The 17,694-nt window shown below is 49.0% G+C and overlaps 2 protein-coding genes across 2 annotated transcripts in view; one reads left to right on the top strand and one right to left on the bottom strand.

The window, feature by feature from the left end:
• Positions 1-5,089: 5,089 nt before the first annotated feature.
• On the bottom strand, positions 5,090-6,126 carry LOC130857149 (proline-rich protein 13-like). Its single transcript, XM_057742529.1, has one exon. The coding sequence runs from the start codon at positions 5,973-5,975 to the stop codon at positions 5,547-5,549; it is 429 nt and encodes a 142-aa protein (XP_057598512.1). The 5' UTR covers positions 5,976-6,126; the 3' UTR covers positions 5,090-5,546.
• A 7,347-nt stretch (positions 6,127-13,473) lies between these two features.
• DPYSL5 (dihydropyrimidinase like 5) overlaps positions 13,474-17,694 on the top strand; it is an 88,498-nt gene continuing 84,277 nt past the window's right edge. The window contains exon 1 of the mRNA XM_057742628.1: positions 13,474-13,620. The gene's annotated coding sequence lies outside the window, so the exon portion shown is untranslated. The remainder of the gene's footprint in view (positions 13,621-17,694) is intronic.

Here is a 17,694-nt window from a genome sequence, read left to right as displayed (position 1 = left end):
ACAGAAAAACCATTCAACTGAAATGTACCAGGCACGTTAACATCGGAATGACAGTGAGGAGATGGGCTGCTAATTCAGTGTGGTGATCAGCAGGCCATACAAGCTAACTGATGGCCACTAGGACCAAGATCATGGCACACCAAATCCAAGGTCACCAACCCCCGAGGCTATGTTGGGGGAAAGAGGAGAAGCTCTGATGACAGGTTTGCACACTCAGCCCAAGGGGTTAGCGGTAACCAGGTGCCTCTCATTCCCTCCTGGAATCTAGAGATATCAGGACGGAACAGTCCTGCAATAAAGCCCCTGCAGGACTTTTAGGGGCTCACATAGGCCTGGGACTCCACGGGGCGCTCTCCCTGGAGTCCCTCCCAGCCTTCTTGTTCCACAGCCCAGGAAACAGAAGCCCAGAGAGAATGAGTGAATTCTTGAGCAAAGAAGCTCCCCTGACTGAGTCTGAGGGGACTTTGCAGGCGTGAGGTGGGGGGTGGTTCTTAGTCCTGCTGCAGAGATGGGGACAGACGACTCGCCAGGGAGACCATGGTGGGGAGAGAAGGGACAGAGAAGAGAGACACAGCGTTAGACTGTGACAAGAGTCAGCCCAGTCACCCTCAGGACCCCAGGCGGCCCCAGGATCTTTGTTCTCTCCAAAGCCATTCCTACAAAAAGCAGAGTCCAGCTCCTCTGGGACCCCTGGGAGCGCTCCAGTCCCCACCTTTCTGTGAGGAGAGAAAGGGCTGAATCCCTAATGACCCCCAGAGCCAGGTGTATGACAGACATGACAGGACGTCAAGGACCCTTCCTATCCCCCTCCCTCCCTGCTGCCACTGCCCTCACTGGTACAAGATGCCGACTTTGGAGACCCCTCTAATATAACCCCTTGGCCCTTGTTATGTTGTGTTCCCCACAAATTCCTTTGTTGAAGTCCTAACCCCCAGTACCTCAGAATGTGCCTGTACTTGGAGACACAATTGGAGAGGTAATTAGGGTAGAACAAGGTCATTACCATGGGCCCTAATCCAGTGTGACTGGTCTCCTTATAAGAAGAGGAAATTTGGACACAGATGTGTGTAAAGGGATGATCATGTGGAGAAACAGGGAGAAGATAGCCTTCTACGGATAGCCAAGCCACGGAGAGAGACCTCAGAAGAAACACCTTGAACTTGGACTTCCAGCTTCCAGAACTGTGAGAAAATAAGTGTGTGTTGTTTAAGCCCCCATGCCCCCACCTGTGGTGCTTTGTATGTCAGCAAATGAACATAGCCCTCATCTACCACGGGATCTCACTGTCGCAGTGGCATCCACAAGACAACGGGCTGTGTGACAATGGAAGTGGGCACTGGGCCCATCACAGAGAGCGGGTGTAGGGGGTGTGGGGAGAGGAGGTGAAACACCAGCATGGCAGACCCGGGGCATGGGCTGTTCAGGGCAGCAAGGCTGGGGTCCTTGCAAGTGCCTATGCCCAGTAGAAGGAATGGGTCCCTATGCACTTGGGAGGGAGTCCCAGCCTCCTGGTCTTTTTCACCGGCACCACTGGGGTAGAGGATGTGGAGTTGGAAGGAGAATTGCAGAACTCACGGTAGGAAGAGAGGCTCTGCAGGCCCCAGGCTCACCTCCCACCTCCAGGGGACAAGAACCATAGGCCACAGGCCCAGAGAGAAACCCAATTAGATAATAACATCTATGCAGGCATTTAAATTAGAAAATAACTGTAAAAAAAAAAGAGACGGAACACACTGGTAAAGAACCTTCCTATTCCAAGGGCTTTCACGTGGCTGAGACTCACCTGTCCTTCCTGACAGCTCTGAGGAGAGTGTTGGGATCCCCACCTTCCACGTGAGGTAGTGAAATAACCAGAGTAGGAAGGAACCCGGCCTGGCACGGGCAGCCCCAGCGGTGAAGCCTGACTCTGACTGCGGCACGCTGCTCACCCCCCCCGTCAGCCCCGTTGCGGGGTCTGGCGGCGCCGGCCTCCCCCATGAATGGCAGCCCTATTGTTATCACGATTCCAGAGCATCGCATTCAGGGAGGCTGAGCGGCCGCGGGACAGGAGCTCGAACACCGTCTGCGGACCCAAGTCACAGGCTTGCACACCCTGCTACCAAGCAAGCTGCACGGCCACATAAACCGGGTGTTGGCCCTCACATAGGCTTCTCGGGAGCCCTATTTCAGGATATTATGTGAGGAGGGCTCAGAGGGCAGCAGTCTCAGGGGCTAGGACGTGGGGCTTAGGTGGTTTAAGCAATTCTGAAAGGTTGTCACTAGCTATTGAATAAAATTGGTCACCCTCCGTTCCCAAGCAGAGGGACGAATGAACCATAACATCTCGAATTTATTTGCTGTCTTTCTGCCAAGGAGATCAAAGCACTTGAAAATAATTTCCTCTAAACTTTTCTGAGAAAGAGGCCAGTGCGGGAAAAACACATTTTACCTATGAGCTCCACTTGACATCAGTCAATCTCTGAGATTTATAATTCTGTATGTTCTAGCAAAAGGCTTTTGCACATATCCTTAGTGGCACTCTGGGAAGTCAACAGACAGGTGGGGTTGACCGCATTTTACAGATGGGTAAGTGGGACCCCAGGGAGCCCCATTGCCTTTCCCAAGTGAGGACTTTCCCATCATGCACTGCTGCATATCGGTACCTCCGTGCATGGTCATGTTTGCTATTTTCTCCTTCCCAGGGCTCCCCAAAATTCCTCCTAGGTTCTCAATCCCTCCCCGCCTCTCTTTGTCCCAGGACTCACCTTCTTCAATCCTTCTACACCTCTGTCTCCCCTTTGCCTTCCACTTCTTGCTCTTCGCGTGGCCATGTACTTGCAGCTGGAAAAACCTTCCCTGGTACCCTGCTGCCCCCTTCTTAGCCATCCCAACTCTGGCCCTTCCTCTCCCTGGCAAGTTTCCCCTGACTATCGACAGTGGTTGCTTCTATCTTTTCACCACATACTCCTGGGCCCACAGGCAGACTTTCACCTTCACCCTTTACATTGCAACTGCTCGCCAGGCACCATTCTCCATCTCCTGAATATTTCGAGGGTCTGGCTGCAGGTGCTGTGCCATCCCTCCTTAAATGACCTTGAGAGATGGGTACTGTTAGCCCAGGTTACAGACGCAGTAACTGAGGCTCACAGCATCTGGTTCGAGTTTACAACAGTCAGATTCTAAAGCCAGTGCCTCTCCTGCTTTGCCACAATCCCTCTCTCTGGTGCTGTCCTATGTGCCTGGTGCAGGGTAGGCCCTCACTGCCCACCCCCCTTCCCACAGCAGCTCCCCGTGTCCTGCCCTCCTGGCCACGAGTTTCCCAAGGTTCTTCCTCTGTCCCTCTGCACAGCACTGCTGCACTCTCCCCAGGCTTCATCTGGGACCTCTCTGCAGATGGCCCCCAAATCCACCCTCTGGCTCCAGCCCCCTCCCAGATTTGGGTTCTCTATTTCCAAATCCCCTTAGCTGCTCAACATTCTGGGGCCTTGCAACGTAAGTTTCTAAACCCAGACTCCACAGAGCAGCCTGCATCTTGCAGGGGCTGGGCTTCTGCGCAGGATGCTCCAATTGTCGGTCACCTTGGGCTTTTCTGTAAGCCTGGCCTTTCCACATTCCACGCCAATGCACAATTCTTTCTCCCTGGTTCTCTAAGACCATTGCTTCCTTCCTCACCTCATCCTTTACAACTGATTTACTGTCACCTTCCCATTGGCCTTTCCTGTCTCTGTAAGACCCCAACCCTGGGCCCCTCAAGTCTCCTGCAGGTGCCCTGGGATTGGCCTTCCTTGAGGTGGAGGGTCGTAAGGACTCCATTCTTGGTCCTGGCCTCCTGAAATAACTCCACTTCCCCAACCTGGACACCACACCCAGCCATTCCCCACTGAATCCCTCTGCGGTGGAGGCACAAGGTTCAAAGTCAGACAGACCTCAGCCTGAAACCTAGGTCTCCCACTCACTTGCTGTGTGACTTTAGGTTGGTAACTTAACCCCTCTGAGCTTCAGTTCCCTCATGTAAAATTTAATCAAGCTTTTGAAAAGATTAAAGGGGGTTATGTTTGTAAAGCACTTAGCATACCCCTGGCATCTTACTCAAGCCGTGGTGACTGAGGTGGGGGGTGTGGGCTGAACTGGGTAATTGGTATTGACACATTACACTAATATGCATAAAATAGATAACTAATGAGAACCTGCTGTATAGCACAAGGAACTCTACTTCACTTTGCTGTACAGTAGAAGCTAACACAACATTGTAAAACAACTATACCCCAATAAGAAATAGTTTAAAAATTAAAAAAAAAAAAAAAAAAAAAAACACAGCCCAGCTCTTACCTAGATTAACACAAAGCCTTACACTAAAAGTTTAATTACCTCAGTTTCTTTTACCCAGTGCATCATGTCTGGCTTTCAACAAATCTGCTAGATATGAATCCAACTATATCAATAATCACTTTAAGTGTGAATGTTCTAAGCACACCAGTTAAAAGACAGAAATTGTCAAAGTGAATTAAAAAAAAAGAGCCAACTATATGCTGTCTACATGTATTATATTTAAAGAAACCCCCTTTAAATATAAAGACACAGGTAGATTAAAAGTAGAAAGATGGAAAAACATATACCGTGGTAACATTAATCAAAATAAAGTGGCCGTGTTAATCTTAGACAGAGACTTCTGAACAAGGAAAATCATCAGAGATAAAGAGGTCCATTGCATACTGATCAAGGGGTAAATTAAAAAAAAAGGCATCATAAGACATGACAAACAATTGTAACAAATATGTAAAATGTTAATAATAAAGGAAACACTGTGGTATGTGTTTTTTGGTGTGTGTGTTGGGGGTATATGGAAACCACTGCCTGCTTAATTTTTCTGTACAACTAAAACTGTTCTGAAAATAAAGTCTATTGATTTTTTAAAAGGTAATACATGCTGATTTTTTTTTTTTTTTCCAGGAGAAACAGCTTTATTTTGAGAGTTGGAGAGTGAGAGGAAGACCTGAGATAGCATACTAAGCTAAGGAGCAGAGATTAGTTTCCAAAATGGCAGTCAGAGCTCATCAACCAAACGGACTCCATTTCCCAGCAGCCTTGCAGGGAGTGCAATCAATAAAAGGCCTGCTGGGAAATGTTTATTTGCCACTAAATCACCCAAGCGTGCCACAATTACAAGAAAGGTACAGGTCACTTTTTTCTTTCCATAACTAAATTTCCACAGCATCTCCCCAATCATAAGTATTAAAAAACAAAGTAAAAAATCACATGTTACAGATCTTAGACTTGTCTTCAGCATTTAGTTCAAATCTCCATCTTCAAAAAATAGTTCTCCTGCAAAACCCATCAGCTAAAAGTTCTATCCAAGCAGTGAAAAGACGGCCTTTGTTAGCTGATGGCAATTCTTTTCTCATTTTCCCTAGCCAGTTAGGGTTTATCAGCAGAGTGAGGCTTAGATTGCAGGGGTGGCGGCGGGAGAGGGACACGGGGGCTATATTTCCCCCAGTACAAGATGGCATCTGAAGCTTGATGGGAGAGCAGAACTGGAGAGACTTGAGGGAAGGGTCCAGGCCCTGTATTCAATCAGAGTCACTGCTGGAAGAGAAGGAGGAGGAGGAGGAATGCTTGCCATGCTTGTGGTGTTTCTGCTTCTTTTTATGAGCTTTCTTCATTTTCTTCTGCATCTTCTTGTCAATCACTATTCCTGGTCCTACCATGCCAGGAGTCAATGGATTTACAGGACGCATGCCAGGGGCAGGTGGTGGGTATGGAGGGGGGTAGGGACCTGAGGGTTGGCATCCTGGATACCCTGGTTGTGGCACAGGATAACAGGGCCCACAAGGGGGAAAGGCTGGATTCCCCTGGGATGCTCCTGGGGGAGTCGGAAAGGGGCCTGGAGGACAGACAGGGTTGGCCGGTGGTGGATGGGCAGGATTGCAACCTCCAGGGTACCCGACATTAGGTGGGTGTGGACATGGCCCTTGATGCCCGGCATTGGGATTCCACATGTTCGGGTGTTTCCTCCAGCCTGAGGAGAAAAAAAATGAAGGCAAAAAGCTGACGGCCCAGAAGTGAGTAGGGGATTTAGAGACCAAGTTCAATTCCAGCCTTCCCACTTCCGCAATGGTCTCTCAGAGAAATGCCACGACCTCCCAGAAGAAATGTTTCTTTCCATCCGGTTCTTCGCCCCCAGTACCTAATCTATTCCTAGTTCCCTAACCACAGGGGACCTAGCTAGGGCCCCTCCACCTTCCACTAGCTCTGGACGAGGCTGGAGGTTTCTAACTCCTCCGGAGAGGGCAGAATCCGTGAACCTCGCTACCCCCATCACTCATCTGTCTTTCCGTGACCAAGTCCAGAAGACTTTAGCCCTGATTTTTTTTAAACTTGGAAGAATCAGAAAAATAGAAAATAAAAATCCTGAAGACTTATCATCTGAAGACAACTGAAATTGATAATTTGTTATAGTTTTACCATACTTCTTCATGCAGCCTCTTACTAATAGAAAGTTCTTTACATCTATATGTATCCTGTAGCTGTCTGTCTCTCCTTATAGTTGCCTATGTTTTACACAAGGTCTTAAGTTTTCCGAGGGCAGGAACCACAACTTAATTTTTATATTTCATATGATTCTTGGCATAATACTTAGAACACAGTCGGACTTAAATTTTTATTTAATGGAATTGAATAGAGAAGAATCTTCCCCATATCAAATCTATACTTGCTGAAGAAAAAATTTACAGAATGATTAAGAAACTATATATATAGTTTATATATATATAAAATGAGAAACTCTTATTTTAGAGTTTACACCTTTAGATAGATGAAGATGGGCTAGAGACTCTAACACAATAGGACCAAGAAAAAAGAAGCATAAAATTTACCTTTGAAGACCTCAACACTGATACCTCTTGGTGGTCACACTGCTCAGAGGGCTAAATCTTTGGCCATGCTGGTCCAGGCTGGGAGACTTATACAGAGTATGTGGTTCTCTCATGTTGGATCTGCAGAGCCTACTGTGAATGCATTTCCTCATAAGAACAAGCAACTGATGGCATTTATACTGTGAATGCCACCTGTCCCTGCTGGCTGCTGGTCAGGGACTCTATTCTTCTTGGGGAACCTACCTAGATTTGAATAAGTGCACAAAAGTTGTTGGGTGGATAAAGCATTCCACACACAAGATCAAGTCTAGTCCTTAGGGCTTTTCCTCTTCATAGCATGACAAATTCTAATTTGATTTTCTCCCTTACATACTCAAGATAAAGGATTCTCAAACAAGTAAATGAACCTCCTTCTCCATCTTAAATCAGTTTGAAATTTTAATTTCCATTTCCAGATAAAGTGGTGCATTTGTCTGGAAGAATTTTCAATAAATTTCTTAATTCTTTAACTCATCTTGTCTGCACTTGGAGTCTAGTGAAATGACAGATTTTACAAATTACATACATCATATTTCTATCAATTCAGGTGATGTATAAGGGCTGCTGACCAATTCTCACACACACACCAAAAAGAGAACAAAACCAGGGGATTCTTTGGACCTCAGATCAAATCATAATGACAATAATAATTGGCATTGATATAGTGCTTTATATTCAATTCAACAAAATGTTGGGTAATTTCTTAAATGTTATCTCACTTGATCAGTGTCCTAAAGGTATTGTCTGAGCCTCAGGCACTTTGCCTGGATTCAAATGAGCCCCATTCTCAGCACAAACAAAGGTTTGCTGACATGTCTCAAAGAATACCTAAAGTATAGCCAGCCTGAGCACAGGCTCCTCCCTAAGAGAAAAGCTCTGGAGTGAGTTAAAGGGTATCATGTGTTTGTCCACCTCCTGGTTCTAGTACCTAAGCTGTGAAGCACCCACTGGTGGGTTGATGGGTACCATTCTAATCCTCCTATTTGGGGAGTGCCGGACTGAGGACAGTGGGGCACTGAATGTCAGGCCCAGCAGTCTTGGTACATGGTGTCTTTGCCAGAAAAGGATGGGAGAGGGAGGCGGGTAGGGGCCTGTTTGGACAATTCACAGAACAAAACCCTCAAATCTCACTTGAGGGACTTTGATCCAAATACAACTCCTAGGCAGGTACTTGGATCCTGTTAGAAATTAGGCTAAACAGCTGGCTGGAGGGTTTGAACAGTTTGGTGAGGCAAGATTCCCAGGAAGGGAGTGGCAAGGACCTTAAAGACCATTTCTATCCCGTGTAAGAGAAAACTGAGTAGTGCTTTTCTTTCTGCCAGGACTATGATCTGTCTACTGTAGTTTCACGCTTATGGCATTTGTTTCACTGAACATATGGTAATAAGGATGATAACTGCTAATAATTTGTGAGCACTTACTAGAGCACATTTGACTTATTAAATCCTCATAACTCCTACAAAAGTAGGTTATCTGCTATAATAGTACATTTCAATTGTATGGTGCTTTACACTGCTAAGTTTTAACCTGTTAACTACAAGCCACCGAATGAACACTGAACACGTGCGTAGCCCACAGCACCTCGTACATCACCTCACTCTCTCCCCACCAGCACACTGCGGCTAGGCCCTGAACTGTCCTCCTTGTGCAGCAGAGGATACTGAAATTTGGAGATGCAGCATCACTTGATCCCATGGCTAAATGAACGATTCAAACAAGCATCCAAAATTTGCCCCACCCTTCCAAAGGCTGGGCCTTTATGCAGCCTCTTTTGATCCTCACAGTAGCAGGGCAGATGATCTACAGTTGGGAAGCAGAGTCTCCACAGAGGGAAGGGACTCATCTTGGGTCACCCAGGCACTTGACCTACTGGCCACACAGGCCAAATCCTTCTTCTTCGTGTTCCAGGACACTGTAAGGTTGAACAGCAGGACACATGGCTCCCTGGTACCTTACAGAGTCCCCATCAGGGGCTTCTCCCAAAAGTGGGAGGCAAACGAATCAAATTCAATAAAACCTCCAAGCTGGATTGGATGGCCGCCACCCTGAAAATTACAATATGAATTCCAAATAACCATTACAGGTTTGAGTAAAGGGCAAATGTGAACAGAATAATGTTCAATTACAGGCGGTGTGGTCTAAAGGAACAAACAGGGATTCTGGAGTCAGACTTGGGTCTTGATCTTGGCTCTGCCCTTTTGAGTTGTTTGACCTTTTGAGTTACTTGCCTTTGAGATCCTGTTTTCCTCTTCCATGAAGTGGATGTCATGATATCTTTCTCACATGTCTGCTGTGGAGATGAAGGGAATAACATACATAAAATATGCAGGAAATGCTCAGTAAATATTTGCTTTAATTCCTGTTGAAATAGGTGCTGATTAATGCAACTACAGAGGAAATAACAGCTCAACAGTAGGGCTGGTTTCATAAAAAAGTAGCAGAAAAAAATCAGGTAAAGGCAGTAATGGGTATTTTTTTACTGCTGTATTTCTTTGGGTTCATTTTATAAATGAAAACCCAACTTGGCGGCCGGAGTGAGGGGATTCTTTCCAATATTCTCAGCTCCTCTGCCCTGATCAAGGGTTCAATAAAGCCATTGTGTTGTGGAGGGTGACAAGTGGGGAACAAAAAGATGATTAAAGATCTGGCTCTTAGAGTAACTCTTTTGTCCTCTGAAGGTGATTGTGTATATTTGAGCTGTGTTTCTTGTCGTATTATTCTTGCTAATACCCAGATGAATTTTATTTGTTAAGGGAGAAAATGGCTTAAAACGAAGCCTCCTTATCCTTATCTGTATAATGTTGGCATTGCGAGACTATGCAATTTCTAGGTTCCTTTAGGCTGGAGGAATCTCTATATGTGTGTGAAATAAATGCAAATTTAAAATTGTAGATTTCCACAATGGGGCAGCTGGAATCATCCAATGATTCTTTCTTAATGTTGGTTTACAACCATCCTGGTTCCAAGAAGAGACAAACTTTTATTTCTAAACTAAACTTTGAGATTTAAAAATAAGAGCAGGGGAAAAAAAAGTTTCCAAGGCCAGAGGAAAGGTTTAAATTTTTGAAGAGCTCATCGGCATTTCAAGGGTAGTGATAAGCCACTGGAATTTACTTTCCTGTTTTCAGCTCAAGCACCCCCACCCCCCAGCCTTCCCAGGTCTCCTCTCCTGTGTCTCTGTGTCAGGCTTGGTGGCCATAGCTCTGGGGTCTGAAACTCCCAGTCTTATTCCTCTCTGTCCCTGTTTGCGTATCTGATAGTCTTCATGCTTCTTCTGTCATGTCCCCCATCCCCCACCGCCAATGTCCATTTGTCCATCTTCCTATCTTCCTGACTCCTTTTTGGCCTCTGCCCCATAGCACTGACCGGAATATAGAGGTTTGACTGCTGGCTCACAATTTTTTTTAGTGGCTAAGTAGACTTCACAACATGTTCTCCAGAGTACGCTAGTTATGGAGAAGTATGAAGGGGAAAAGGAGTGAAAAGAGAAGGCCGAGGAAGAAATTTAACACAAAGGTCCTAAGGAATACTGGAGAACTCCCCTCCTCAGAGGGCACCTTGAGGAGGAATAGGTTGAAACTGCAGGAGGAACACCTGGGTGCCAATGACTTGGCTTGGCTCCCCTTGAGAGTCACTCATTCATGGTCACCACAGTCTGTCACCTTCTGGTGACTTGTAGGGGAGGGTGCACTGGAGCAGGAAGAGCTCAGCGTTGCATCAGGCGAATGGGATTGGGAACTGTGGTTCCGCTACTTAGAGCAGCATGAATCTCTGGACTCGGATCTCCTCATCTGCAAGGAATGGGCAGTGCCACCTGCCATGTGCAGGGGGAAAGGGTCCAATGCGTTCTAAAAGCACCGACTTCTCTTTCCTCCTTCCGCTTTTATGGTAGCCCTTCACTTGCCCATTATTCAGAAGCTTGCTGTTAAGGCAATTTGTAACCCCAAACACATTTTCTCATAAAAATCAGTAGCCCTGAGCTTTGTGAAACCTGGCCCCAACTCCAGCCTACCTTGCTATCCCCCTTCTCAACCCACCACCCCCATTCATGGACTTGACTTTCAAGCCATGGTGGGATCTTCAGCTGCCTTCCAAACACCCCTCAGCTTCCCTATCCACAAACTTTTACTCCTTCATCCTGAAATCTCCGACCACTGCTTAGAACCCTCCAGCAAATCAATATCCAGCTGAAATCCAAGTCCAGTGCATCTGTTCTCTGACGATCGGTTCAGAGCTGATTTTTCTCTTGTCCGAATTGACATTCCCCTTCACTTAAGCTGGTCATAGGAACTTTACGATAAAAGTCACAACATATTGCCTTTGGTGGCTGCTATAATGGGACTGTCATATTCTTATATCCCTCACATTCTTTAATAACCATTTATTGCTGAATAAATAAATAATAATAGCTACATTTGTTGAGTGCATGCTATATGTCAGGTAGTGTGCTGTGCCTTTTATATGCATTTCCTCATGTAATTATCACAGCAAAGTTAAAAGAATGTATTATGGTCCCCACGCTCTGTGGGGAGCTAAGGCTCAGATGGACTAACTTTCCCAATGTCAAGGATCCAGAAAGAAGAGCCAGGATTCCAACCTAGGGATGGATGTGTGATCCCCAAGCCCTGTGTTCCTTCTACTTCCTGAGAGAGAGCCTAAATTAAACATAAATAAATACAGCTAAAATCAACTACTGGGGCCATTTATAACCTCAGGTTTGGGTGCGACTTTCAGCAATGTCCCAGGCTGACGAAAAATCTCTAGGCAGCTCTTTTCTGACCAGGGGAGGTAGGCCCAAAATAGCAAAGAAGAGAGAGTCCAAACATGAGGTCCACTAAATGCTGCAGAAAAAGCTTACTACCACAAGAGGGCTCCCTCCCCCTTTAGGCAAAAAGTACAGCCTGGAACTTGCCAGCGGACAAGCTCTGGGCTCCACTCCACCTCCCTCAAGCTCAGCCCATTTTACCTAAATCCCTGGGACAGCGAAGAAGTTGGCCAGCCTGGGGGAATCCCTAGGGCAGTGCCCCAAGCTGGAGAAGTGGGGGAAGGAGGAGCCACTCCCCTGTAGTTTTCACAGCCACTGGCTGTGCTCCTCTGGGTTGGGGATGCTTTGAGGTAATTCCTAGGCTCATTTGGGGGCTCCCTGCATAAACTCACATTGTGAGAAGGGGCAAAGAAGTAAACCTTCCTCCCAGGGGAAGTGGAGACTCTGTGGTGGTAATCCAGAAGCGAGGCCCAAATGCCAGCCTGGCCTGCTCCAGGCTCTGAGCCCACGGCAAAGGACTACAGAGCAAGTGGCTGAAGGCGATCTCACTTCGACAGGCTCTGCAGGGCCCTAGCGCCCTAGTAGATTTTGCTGAGACAGGGAGGGGGGACCCTCCAGAGTAGTGAAGCACCATTTTGTTTGAAAATACCCTTCAGTGAGAAACATCTCTTGGGGCCATGGTTGTGCGGCTAGAGCCAGGGAACTCCCTCATCTTCGCCCCTTCCCTGGAGTCCAGCAGGGGAGGGGCTTCTGCAGCAGCCCCTTGGGGTTCCCCCAGGGACCCCGGTATGGGGTTGAATAAGGACTTAATGCTTCATTTTAACACCATATCAATAGCAACGCTTTTGGAGTGACATGAAGTGAAAAGAGGCAAATTACTAAACCGTATCTAAGCTATGATTACAGCTGCATGAAATAACAGATAAACGGTAAAGGCTTGAGAGGGGATCACGGAGGTGGTAAAGGCGTGGTGATCCTCTCTCTCCTTTTTTAGACTTGTTGATTTTGTTAAATTCTGTATGTATTCAAAATGTGAAGAAAAAAGGTGAAGCGAATGTAAATTGAGTTATAAAACATATCCAGAGGCTTCACCACGTCCTGAAAGGAAGTGTCAGAAATAGGACAGGCAGCTGGACCTGAGAGCTCTGGATGGAGAAGCTCTAGCCGAGAGAATGAACTCCGGGTTCGAGGTCCCGGAGGGGACTGATGCGAACTTAGATGGCCCCGAGTGGCCGTCCACGTTGTACGTGAGAACATTTTCCTATAACTACACCCCCGCCCTATCCATCCTGCAATTCAGCCGGGCGCCCATTTCCAAGGCGCCCGACTGGGTCTTAGCGGGAACCAGGCGGCCTTGGCCCGGCCTGCAGGGAACGGCAGGCCCGGCAGCAGCCCGGGGAAGCGACCGGGGCATTGTTTCAGCCCCTCGGGTGGGGTCCTGCAGGGGGAGGGGACGCGGTAGCCCTCCCAGGGGACCCGTGCATCAGCGCGTCCAAGCGCCCGGGCTTTGTGAAGTGTCTTGAGTCTCCATGGAAATCCAAAGGAACGCGGAGAAGGGGGCCAAGGGGTCGGCGGGTTCTCGGGCCGCGCCCTCCGTCCCCTCTCGGACCCTGGCCCTGCGGCAGCGCCTCTCGGGAATTGTAGTCCCAAGGCGGCGGCCGCGCGCGGCACCGAGGATGCAGGGCGCCGGCGGTCCCCGCCTCCCCCTAACCTGCTAGCGCGAGGTGGGGCGCGCTGGGGAGGAGCCGACGCTTCCGTGATTGGCGGAGGCCGCCTCCAGCCCCCACCCAAGACCCCTCCCCTGCTCGGGGCTTCAGACTTCAGCTCCTGGCGCGCCAAGGCGGCGATCGAGCGAGCGCGCGTGCAGCCGCCGCCGCCCCGAGCACCCGCAGCTCCGGCGCAGCGGCGAGACCGGAGGAGAACCCAGCCACCGACGGACCCTCGCAGCCGCGGCATCCCGGAGGAGTGGGTGATGGCGGGGCGGGCGGTGGGCTTATTCTCCCCGGGCTGGGACATCCGTCTCACACAGTCTCTGTTTCTCTGGGAGGCGCACAATAGGGCAGGGGTCGGGCTGCGCCTAGGGGCCCGGCTGCCGGGGACGCGGCGGGAGGTGTGGTTTGGGATTGGGAGCAGCCTTCCCGGGCTAAACTGGGGCCCGAATCGGTTCCTCTTTGTAAGCCCACAGAGCTCCCAGAGCGCCGAGCGGTGCCTTGCTCGTAGTAGGCGTTTAATAGGTGCTCGTGGGGTTGCAAAGAACTGGGGTGAGGAGGCGGCTTGGTGGAAGGGGTAGACGCCCCTAGCACAGAGTAGACGCCCAGCCTCACTCGTCGAGGTGCAGTGAATGGCTGGAAGGCTGGGTGGGGGCTTCTCTGGCTGTGGGCCCGTCCTGCCCGAGTCCTAGATCGGCGCCGTCCTCTGCCCCCACCCACCACCCACACACACTCTCTATCCCTCTCGCCTCCGGGTTTGGGTTTGCCCAGCCTGGACCGGACCGGGCGGCCAGTTCACCCGTCCGGCTAACGGAGCCGACGCAGGAGGACGGTACGCCTGCCGCCTGCGAGGCACCTGTCTGAACCACAAAGGCCGCCTTTCGCTGCCCGGCCCAGAGCGGGCGCCAAGCCGGGTCCATTTGCTTGAGCCCAGCGCGGGAGCCCTCCCGGCTGCACCGGTCTTGGCGGGCGAGAGACGTCGACGCCCCAGGCCCAGGGAGGAGGCAGAAGTCAAGGGCTGGAGGGAAGCTGGGATGGAGAGAGGCGGAGGCGGAGGCGAGGCCTCCGTTTGAGCAAAGATGGGGAAAGATGGGAGATGGGAAAGGTGGGTGGATCTGGGAAGAGGGGGAACTGAGGACTAGGGTTTGAGGAGGAAAGAGAAGGGTCTGAGGAGGGAGGGACTGAGCTTGGAGCAGGTGGCGCGAGGCGAGGCTGGGCTGACGAAGAATGTGGAGGGGAGGAGGGATGCAGGAGGGAGGAGACTGCCTGGGTTTGAGTGAAGACGCTGGGGAGGAGGAGATCCGCGCGGTGAGGGGGAGGGGTCTCCCCAGGGAGGGCGGTCTCCCGGGAAGGAAGGGGCAGGCTGTTGGGGTGGGGGGCGCGGGTCTCCGGCCTGAAGACCCTCAGCTCTGGAGAGGGGCCTGGCGGTCCTGTGGCTGGCTGGGTGTGGCTCTTGGACCGGGCGACAGACCCAGGATGGCGGAGCCGGGTCCGAGCTGGCTGTCCCCGCGAGGAGCTTTGTCTCCCGGCTTGACATCAGCCCTTAGGGACTCGTTTAGGGTTTCGGGATAATCCGCTGCGCCACAGGCACACCCTTTTCTTCGCAGAGCTCAAAGGCTTGGTCCAGAGGCAGATGCTGCCAGGGAGGCGGAATGGGGGACGCCTCCCGCCCGGGAGACACGGAGAACAATAGCCGGCTCTGGTATCCGCCCGACAGCGAGCTAGGGCCCCAGAACTCAAGTGTGCAGTTTTCTGATGCAGAAAATGCTCCCGCAGAAATCACAGGGCACGTGTTGGTCTCTTGGGGTTTGCGTTCGGGCACCAAACCCCGCCGTTAATTCCCTGGTGTGAGTCGTACGTCCCCCCAGACTGTGGCACCGGCAGACAGACGTCGCCCCTGGCTTTGGTACCTTCTGGCTGCGGCGCCGCCCCCTGCCCTTTGCTGTTGATCAACAACCGAGACGGTCGGCGGCGACCTGTGGAGGTCGCCTCGGTGCTGAGCGGACTCCCTGAGTAGCCGGCTTTGTCTGGCGCGGCGGCCCGCATGGAAGGTCTGCTGTGTGTTCTTAGAGGGAGCAGTCAGGGCTGGTGCAGACTGTGGTAAATGGGGAGAAGCGGTCGTGGAGATTACCTGCCACGGGTGCCGCTCCTGGCCTTAGAGCCGGCAGCCAGGGGGCCAGTGCTGCCCTTTCTCAGTGACCACACCCAAGCCAGTGTATCCATTCTTTGCAGATTTCGCTCGAATTGTCTGCTGACCTAAGACAAGGACGGCTCTGTGATAGGGGGCGTCTCTTTGCCCATGGGAAAGCAGATGGACAGAAATGGAAACACAAAAAGGGGTTCAACAGAGGTTTCCATGCACGCATGCACTTGTTTGCTGTCTAAGCATCTTTCATGCCACGCCGCAGCATCTTTACATGCGGAATGACAGCTAGAAACCAGCATTCTGCTTTACTGGTTTTCTTTGGTAATTGTTAGCTGATATTAAAGGTGACTCTTTAGCATAGATTTATACTTTTAAATGTCATTCACTGAAAAACAAACAAATGGAAGCAAGGCAGAAACATTTGTATTCCAAGAGTGGAGGAAGCTTGGCTAAATGACAGAGCATCGTGGGACTAATCGGTGTGACATGTTTGGCATGAAGTTGACTAATGAGCCCTTTGGATCTCTTAACTTAGCCTTAAAACCTCAGGGTTTTACCTGGTTGATGCATAAGGTGAGGGGCTGTAATGTGACTGTTGGCTCTTGCCCAGAACGTATGGTAGCTGCCAACGTGAAGTCCTTCTATCTGGGTTGTACCCAGTGGCAGCAGCAGTAGGCTATATCCTGCTGCTTTTAAAGGATGGTGCTTTGAGGAGGTGCCTCTCAGAATTTACAAAAGACTAGCTGGAATGCTGTTCACTGGATGTGTTTAGCTAAATTAATAGACCTGCCTATCTCCAGAGTAAGTGAAAACCAGAAATCTCAGTATTAGAACACCCAAAATCTGATGCTGAAGGTTTCTTCTTAAGAAAAAACTCCAATGGGAAATGTGTTTGCGTGTCATTTCTCAAGGGAAAAGTTTCAGGAGGGAATGTTTTGTTGGTTTACTCTTCCTGAAAGAATTTTATGGATTTGTTTAAGGGTGTAATCCTATTAAAGTACTGTGTGAATATCCAACTCAATTTTTTCCTCATGGGGAGTCAGTTCATAGGTGAGGGATGCCAGGATGACCAGCCCATTTCTATCAGGAAGATAGAAAACAGCACCCCCCCCCCCACCTCCTGTGAAACTGCCTGGGAGACAGAGGGGAAAGGCAAGTGACTCCAGAGAAGGACTTTATGTCCCCAGAATTCCAGGATGCCCTTGGGGACCTCAGCTAGGTATACAAAATGTGTTCACGGGACATGAACACCTGGCTGTTTTCAGCATAGCCTCTCCAAGATGCAGATATAAACCAGAGTAGTTTCAGTATTCTCAGTGCACTGCATGTTTCCACCTCTGGAAACAGTTACCCAGCAAGGCAAGTCTACGCAGTTGGCCAAAATTTGGTTTGAGGGCTTGTTTTGTCTTCATCTTTAGTACTTTCACCTCTCCTTGTCCTGCCGTGGATATCTGAGAATTCTCCCTACTTAATAATAATAGCTCCTCTGACACAGAATTCAGCTCCAGGGAACTATAGGCCAAAGACCATCACAAGTGTGGACAAATCTCTGGGGTAAATTAGGATTTAGATAAATATTGAGAGCCAGAGAAGTTGATATTATTAGAAAAGAGTATGTAATCTGTCTTTCTGGTGTCAAGACTAACCAAATTGTGATAGAATCTGATCCTGTTCATACTTTTTTGTTTTCTGAGCTATAAGAAAATTTTTTTCAGAAAAGTCTTCTAAGACTTCGATGACAGGAGCTTGTAGAATATAGGAAATCTTTATCAATGTGAGAACCTGTAGGGAGAAATTGGTGTAAAATAAGATCAAATGAGAATAACAAAGTGTTTGATTTTCTTGCACTGCTAGCGAATAAATAAATAATTTCAAGATCATTTTTTTCTTAAACTTTTTATATGAAGAAAGGTTCAAATACTGTGGTATGAATCTTTAATGAACTTTGATATTTAGGTATAAAAGCAGACACATCATATACTTTAACAAAAGAAATTCATGAAAGAATATTGTATATGATTTGTTCTATTTCAGTCTTTGAAATTTCTTCCATTTAAAATAAACGTATTTAACCATAGCATCCCCCAACCCTCTCACACTCTTCCATCAATCACAGCCCAGGTTTGTGCTCGTTTTCTTGCCTCCTGCCACCTCGGCGCCCTCCTCACAATCCAGACTCAGGGA

Source organism: Hippopotamus amphibius, chromosome 7 (genome assembly GCF_030028045.1).
Source record: "Hippopotamus amphibius kiboko isolate mHipAmp2 chromosome 7, mHipAmp2.hap2, whole genome shotgun sequence".
Taxonomy (NCBI): Eukaryota; Metazoa; Chordata; class Mammalia; order Artiodactyla; family Hippopotamidae; genus Hippopotamus; species Hippopotamus amphibius.
The sequence above is the reverse complement of the archived record's forward strand: the minus strand, read 5'-3'. Positions and strand labels throughout refer to the sequence as shown.

Bases quoted from the DNA above. Each gene is read 5' to 3' on its own strand.
- LOC130857149 (XM_057742529.1), bottom strand. From the start codon at position 5,975: ATGTGGAATCCCAATGCCGGGCATCAAGGGCCATGTCCACACCCACCT.